At 33.0% G+C, this 7,278-nt stretch overlaps 1 protein-coding gene across 2 annotated transcripts in view; it reads right to left on the reverse strand.

The window, feature by feature from the left end:
• The window catches only part of LOC107448848 (fibulin-5), a 15,008-nt gene extending 8,673 nt beyond the window's left edge, over positions 1–6,335 (reverse strand). Inside the window, exons 1-3 of one of the 2 annotated variants that reach the window (XM_016064200.4) lie at positions 6,190–6,335; positions 3,500–3,694; positions 1,721–1,924 (exon numbers count right to left, since the gene is read on the reverse strand). In XM_016064200.4, the coding sequence (XP_015919686.2) occupies positions 1,721–1,924; positions 3,500–3,694; positions 6,190–6,274 (484 nt within the window). In that variant the 5' untranslated portion in view covers positions 6,275–6,335. The remainder of the gene's footprint in view (positions 1–1,720; positions 1,925–3,499; positions 3,695–6,189) is intronic. The other variant, XM_016064201.3, reaches the window with a different exon arrangement.
• Positions 6,336–7,278: the final 943 nt, after the last annotated feature.

Genomic DNA, 7,278 nt, shown 5'->3' on the forward strand with positions numbered 1-7,278 from the left:
CCGTATGTGGTCTGGCATTGTCCTGCTGAAAAACCAGCCCAGGGCGCTGCAAAAGGAACGGTAGCAAAACAGGTCTTAGGATGTCGTCGACGTACCGCTGTGCAGTAAGTGTACCTCTAATGACGACCAAAGGCGTCCGGCTGTCAAAGGAAATGGCACCCCAGACCATAATGCCTTGTTGAGTGACGGTATGGCGTGCAATAGTGAAGGCAGGATCCCCCCTCTGCCCTGTGCGTCTTCAAAGTCTTCGATGATCGTCAGGACACAGTTGGAAGCGGGATTCGTCGCTGACTATACGTCCCTAGTCGGCATCATTACAGCCTGATCGAGCCATGCACCACTGTAATCTGGCTCGGCAGTTTCAGGCGTGAGTGGCAGTTGGCGTAACGGTTGCCGCGAGCGTAGATTTCGCCCTCTCAACCGTCTGTGAATGGTCATGATGGACACTGGTGTTTGGGTTGAACGTCTGATGGTTGATAGAGATGAAGAAGGCGCTGTGACAGCTGCTCGGACAATCACTCTGTCCTCACGCTCTGTTGTAGCCCTAGGTCAACCGCTACCATCCTGACGCTGAACTCTGCCATTTTCCACCCATTCTTGCCAGCATCATCGAATCGCCGCAACGCTTCGACCCAAATGACGAGCGATTCTCTGATTTGTTCAACCGGCCTCTTTCAATCCAATGATACGACCTCTGTCAAACTCTGAAAGATGCTCCTAATGAGCGCGAATCCTGCAGCGAGGCATTTTTTAAGTTGTTGATAGGTAATCTGAATCGCAATCAAACCGAAAGCTTTAACAACCGTTGAAGAACTGCTCCTTTATTACGTCTCCTGGATGCGCAGTTCCGATGCGCCAGAGATCAAACTATTCGTTCATCGGACATCAAATTTTAATCATTTGCATATCTGTTCAAAACATTCATGCATACGAAATTTCAAAGCAATCGGATGATTGCTTCTTGGTGCGTCGATTTTTTTGTTATGGAGTGTACTCACAATATAAATACTTACCTTATAATATAAAGATATATATCCATCTACATTCTACATAATTTATAAAAGTAGCTATGAAGTAAAAATTTTATTAAAATTTAGGTTATTAGGATTATTTTCTGATATATGTGGAATTATTATAAACTAACAATTGTCTGCAGCTCAACTCTCGTACGTTTTTATTTTCTCTGTAAGTAAGGTTTTATTTTGTAACAGAAAAGTTTTTTTCCGCTGTAAATTGTAACCTAGCATGTGTCAATTCTTTAGCTAGCTAGACCTCCAACTTAATCTGAGCACAAGATCACGGAGATATGTTGCTTAGTTTTTACGAGAAAACGAAATAAACAGACCAACAATGCACTATGGTTTTGTATACAAACCTATTTCCGCAATTATAATATTAGTAGCGGAGTTGGGGTCTTATAGTGCACTATTTTATTCCATTAACATTTTAATTAAATTAAATTAGTATGTTTCATAAAATTGTGTAAGTTGTAGGCAGTCGCTTTGTGGTCGCAACACAATTTGAACTTGTAAAAACTTGCACATAATGATATATCAGTATACGTAACTGATTGATTCATCAATTGCAAGGACTTCCACGTGAAAGATTGCATTGTGGTCGTTTATATTTGAAGCAAATTTTATCGAGTTCCTCTATTTTGCTGAAGAGTTTAAAAATAAAAATTTCGTTGAAGAGTTTAAGTTCATAATTTTATACTTACCATAAAGGTTTTCTTCTAAAATGCACTGAGGCAGAACACCAGTCCATTGTAAATTCTGACTGCAAAGGCGCATTCTGGAACCTTTCAAGTAGTACTGCCTAGGACATCTGTAATGACATACTGAGCCCACTGAATAACGTTCATTCTGACATGTCTCAATTACTTTATTCTGAATAGGCAGAGGATTACATTGGCGAGATGTAACTATATCAAAACAAAAAATTTACTATTTTTAGGCCCTAATTAAATTTTTTTAGAAATCACGAATTACGGGGTATAGAGAAAATTATTTAATTAATTTATTTATTTATTAAAATTAATTAATAGGCTATTAAATAATCGCCTGCCAGTCGCCACACGAACGTTGCTTTTTTTGTCGAAAATGTACACCATGATCATTTTATGATTTTTTTTTTAAATTTAACAAACATGAAATTGTTATAATTATTTTACATATCTTTATTACTTTATACAGAATAGACAGAGGCTAACATGGGCGTTATGTAATTATATCAAAACAAAAAATGACTATTTTTAAGCGCTAAAGTAATTTTATAAAAAAATCACGCATTACGGGGTATAGAGAAAATTAATAAATTAATTATTAATTTATTGCTTCTTAGATGTTTTTTATGCTGCTTGTTTTTTAAATGTTTTTCCTCAATAAACACTTTAGTGTTTATCATATTTAGAGAAACGCTTCAAAAGACATGGCCATTATCAATATCAGTACCTTTATTAATCGTTTGAAATTTTCAATTCTTTAAAAACATGGTCACTACTAAAAATGCTAAAACTCGCCAATGGGCAGTAGCAAAATTTTCTAGTTTTTTCCCTGTAGAACAGGGAGTTTTCCAATAGTACCTTCAATGGACGTCGTCTTGCACTTTTTATTGCTATGATTGAATGTGAGCTTTTCATCTTTTTTTCATTGGCAACAGTAGTAGGCACCGTGATCTAAGGGACGGAAGTGACGTCATAGTCAACCGGAGCTTATTTCTGCCCCAGCCGGAAGTTGCTTATTTCTGCCCGCTTGCTTATTTCTGCCCTCCTGAAACTTCGTCTGCAACGTCATGGGGAGCTTATTTCTTTTTTTCTTAAGCCTACCATATTTTTAGTTTCGGTTTCTGCTTTTAATTTAGTTTCGTTTTTTTAAATATTATTTAATTTATTAGTTTATTGAGGGTGGCAATGATGGTTATTTTTTTTTACGTAGATTTATTCTGTTACCTCCATCTAGTGGTTAAAATATTTATTATTTTTCCAGGAAATAAGAAAACGTTTAAAAAATTATAAATAAATAAATGATATCATGCACATGCTTTTACTTCAATGGCNCTCATTCAATTTTGTTTTTCTCATCCTCGCTCGAAATATACCAACTTTATCTTCTCATTTTTTGTTTTGTTTTTTGGATGCAAATGAAGTTTTATGTCATCAAGCTTAACCATTTGAGTGCGGCGATTGTTATGTACCAAAAATGCGGAGACGCTGCTGTGGGTTAGTATAGGTTGGTTAGTAGTTGGTTGGGTAGTTGTTAGTAGCTGGTTAGTAGTGTTGTACGCATTTCATTCCGCACTATTAGCATATATATATAAGAAAACTCTTCAGCACTCAAACGGTTAACTATGCCCACTAAATTAATTTTTGAATAGACGAGACTAATCTTTTTATAATTCTTTGAGTTGTATCATTAGGTCATTATGAGCAATCCTTACACAAAAAATTCCTTTATCTCAGTTTTTAATTTCTTTTGTGAATAATATATTTATACCTTACTTCTTTCACAACGGGGCAACGGATTAATCCACAATCCATTCAAACAACGGATAGCACCTGGTCTGTTAAGAGTGTAGCCAACTTCGCAAATAGCCACGACGTATAAATTATTGTGATGAAGCAAACTTCGGTATTCGGTATCGATTTCTCTCCAGATAGTCCCGGCTGGTTTGCACAGCTGATTGCTTAAACCCACTGTTAAAAAATAAAAAATATTTATTTTATTTATTTATTTATTTATTTATTTATTTATTTATTTTATTTATTTATTTATTTATTTATTTTATTTATTCATTTGTGTCAAGCATTATCATTTTTGTTGCCAAATGATACTGAGTATATTTATATCTGTGCGCTGAACTCCTAAAAACGCGTTTTGCTTAATCAATAAAAATAAAGTGGCCGAAAAGGGTGACAATTAATAATAATAATAATAATAAATTGAAATTACAATTTTGTTAATTGGGTACTTGCAATTCGAGAAAAAGACGACCACTGATACACAGACATGTGACCTATGACCTCAGCACCAGCTGATTGTTTATAAAATGATGGCATGTTAAAGTCGTGCTAAGTTTCTACACATAAGTTAGAATGTAAATTAACGTCAAGTTATTTAAATACAACTCCGTATCGCACATCGAATTTGATAAAATATAATTCTTTCTCGACTACGTCTTTAACCTAACTTAAATTTACTGTTTGTTGATGTATATTATCGAAACCATGATAGATTTTTGTTTGGTGTATCTGGCAACTTCGATGCGGAATTAGTTCGTTTATGTTCTACATGGCTTCGGGCCTGTCTTTATGCTAAGTAAGAAACTCATTGTGAAAGAATATATAATGCGTCGTTTCAAAGAATTCATACTTGACGGGCTTGGCTTACTCGAAATAGAACGGAAAGAACAGTTGCTAAACTAAACAAATATCACGTTTCAACAACTCGTTCAGAATCGAGATAGCCACTCTACGTCACTTACATGTAATCTATCGTGACTGCATATCACGTGATCCGGAGCTGATTGATTCTGATTTATTGCATATTTGCTTTTTAGTTTATTCCTCACGGAGAACTGGTATTTAGCAAGCTTAAAATGAAGCTCTTAACACGAAATGCAATATTTTTTTAACTAAAAAACTTACGTAAGTTTATGTCGCTAATAATGCTCACTCATAATAACAGAAATTCAATTGATCGTTCAATTAATAGTTGCTTAGTAATTATTTTTTTGCGACAAACATATGTCAATTGTTCTTTGAATAACAGCAATTCATTGAATAATATGCAATAGAGTGTGTTATGTCAACACCTTCTAAAAGAGAGAAGGTAGTACCTAGTAATCAATCTAGTAATTCTAGTTATCAATCTAGCAATCCTAGTAATTAATCTAGCAATCCTAGTAATCAATCTAGCAATCCGACTTAATGAACATAAAGGAAAACGAACATAAACGAAGGGAAAATAAGAGTGATGTCACTGTGTTTGGGCTACTAGGCTGCGCAGTTGGAGAAAATACTAAAAGTATCATTATATTTGGGCTACTAAATGATCAAATGTCTTTTTCATGGTAACTCGTGCTAGGGCCTTTTCTCTTCTTGGAGGTATTGGTTATATAGAGGATAATCATGCAAAAGTGCAACGCAACCCTCCAAATAACCATATAACGAATGCAGAGCTGCGATGGCTCAGGGGATAGAGGGTTCGCCTTCCAATGAGGGGAATCTGGTACGAATCCCAGGCATAGCTGGTCGATACGAATTCTAATTACCCGACTTGTGGCGACCATAGTGCTGACACGTGAAATATCCTGAGTGGTATCCCTTGCTGTCAGACTAACCGTAGATCTTCCTCTCCATGTAACGCAAGTGCGGGTTAGTTCCATCAAAATGTCCTCCGAAGGCAAATTTCTTCCAATACTTAACCCAAGAGTTCCCTTGTCTTCTGGATTGAGTTCAAAATTACAAGGCTACGTAGTGAAACGTACGTACTCGTAAGCCTTAAAATTGATCAGTTGTTCAACAACGGTTAAAAAGTATAATATTACTAATGCAACCTCCTAGTGAATTAATTTTGCAATAACAATCTTTTTTTATTTGTAATAATTAAGCTCGCGAGTCTTCAGTGTAATTTTAATGCAATTAATGAAGTTGCTTCACTTTCATGCGATGACACAAGTGCGTATAAAGAATATTTTATCTAAAATTATAGAGTTAACTCGGTTTTACATCGAACGATGCAAGTAGTTCAAAAAAAAAATTTAAAAACGCATATTAATTTATGCAGCTAAATTTTAACATACACTTAATTCTTCACAGAAGGCGTGAAACATTTTTTTTTAAAGGGCGTTTCTGCTGTCAATTATGATACGAAATCCATAATTTAGAATTTAAATAAAATTATTACTATATTTATAATTACATAATAATTTAACTTGAAAGATATTTTTTTTTCTAATTTCAAAATTAAAATATGTCTTTTGGTGGTGCATTTTCTTCAGGTAGTAAAATAATAACATTCATTTTATCATTTTAAAATTCTAATTTCATAAGTTTTTGTCATTTTCTGAACTTAATTAATGTCTCAATTTATTTTAAACCACTGAATGAAATAATTTTACATCTTGCATGCATTAAAAACTCAGAACTGTCTAAGTCAAATTAAGATCAGAAATTACGTCAAGACTTACCATATGATACGACATGATTACCACATAATATGAATATTAAACTATTAATCACCAACAATAGCTTAATTATGGTGCTTGGATACATGTTGTTTCATTTAAAATTTAGTCTAGTGTATAATTGCATTATTATTCACGTATTTACGATATTGCAGTCCTACGAATAAAGTCGCTACTAAATTGCTTCTGTTTACATTTCATATCAATCGGTCAAATGATAAGGAAATCGCCTTAACCTCACATGACTGATTTTTACTTCTCATAAAATCATAATTTACGAAAGTGAAACTGAAAGGAGATGTCACTTGGAAAAATAAATACTTAAGATTTTTATTACAATTTAAACAAACAAAAAAAAATTTTTTCGGATTTCCATCCTTTAAAAATTATCACCTATTTGAAGTGATGAATTTTACATTTAAGGGCTGTGCTTAAATAATTATCGAAAAATTTTCGCTTAACTCTTATTTTCTAACTCTGTTATGTGTGGGAATTCTTAAACGTAAAGATAATTGCCTTTTTTTTCCTATTTCATCGATATGATAAAATAGAAAACCACGCTTTCAATTTTTCAAAGAAAAAATAAGATTTTTCTTTTTTCTTTTTTTTTTTTTTTAGATAATATCATTTTTTTTTTNTTTTTTTTTTTTTTTTTTTCAATTTTGTCAGCGCGACCTCCTACAATCTGAAGTAGGTGAAATCATAAGATTTTTTTTTTCCTCACTCTCTAGTGATTCGATAGATTTTTATAACGTTTTTGTTATTAACCAATTGCCTATTGTTTTTTTTTTCGATATTTAGGGAACTTTACAAAAGTTTTTTATATTGCCCTTCTTTTTTTATTTTTTAAAAAATTAATTCTTAAATAAAATGCCAATCTTATCCTAAGACCCATAGTTTTCGTAGGAGGAAATTTCACATTTAGTATATAATTTTATGATCCATGTATTTATTACCTTTAAACAAACAAAGAATAAACATGCTTTTGTTTGCATAAAATAACAGCATATAACATATTTATAAAAAAACAGCATATAAAAGAATAAATATTTATAAAATAATAAAAATATTTATAAAATAACCGCATATTTA

The sequence above is a fragment of the Parasteatoda tepidariorum genome, chromosome 10 (assembly GCF_043381705.1).
Source record: "Parasteatoda tepidariorum isolate YZ-2023 chromosome 10, CAS_Ptep_4.0, whole genome shotgun sequence".
NCBI lineage: Eukaryota > Metazoa > Arthropoda > Arachnida > Araneae > Theridiidae > Parasteatoda > Parasteatoda tepidariorum.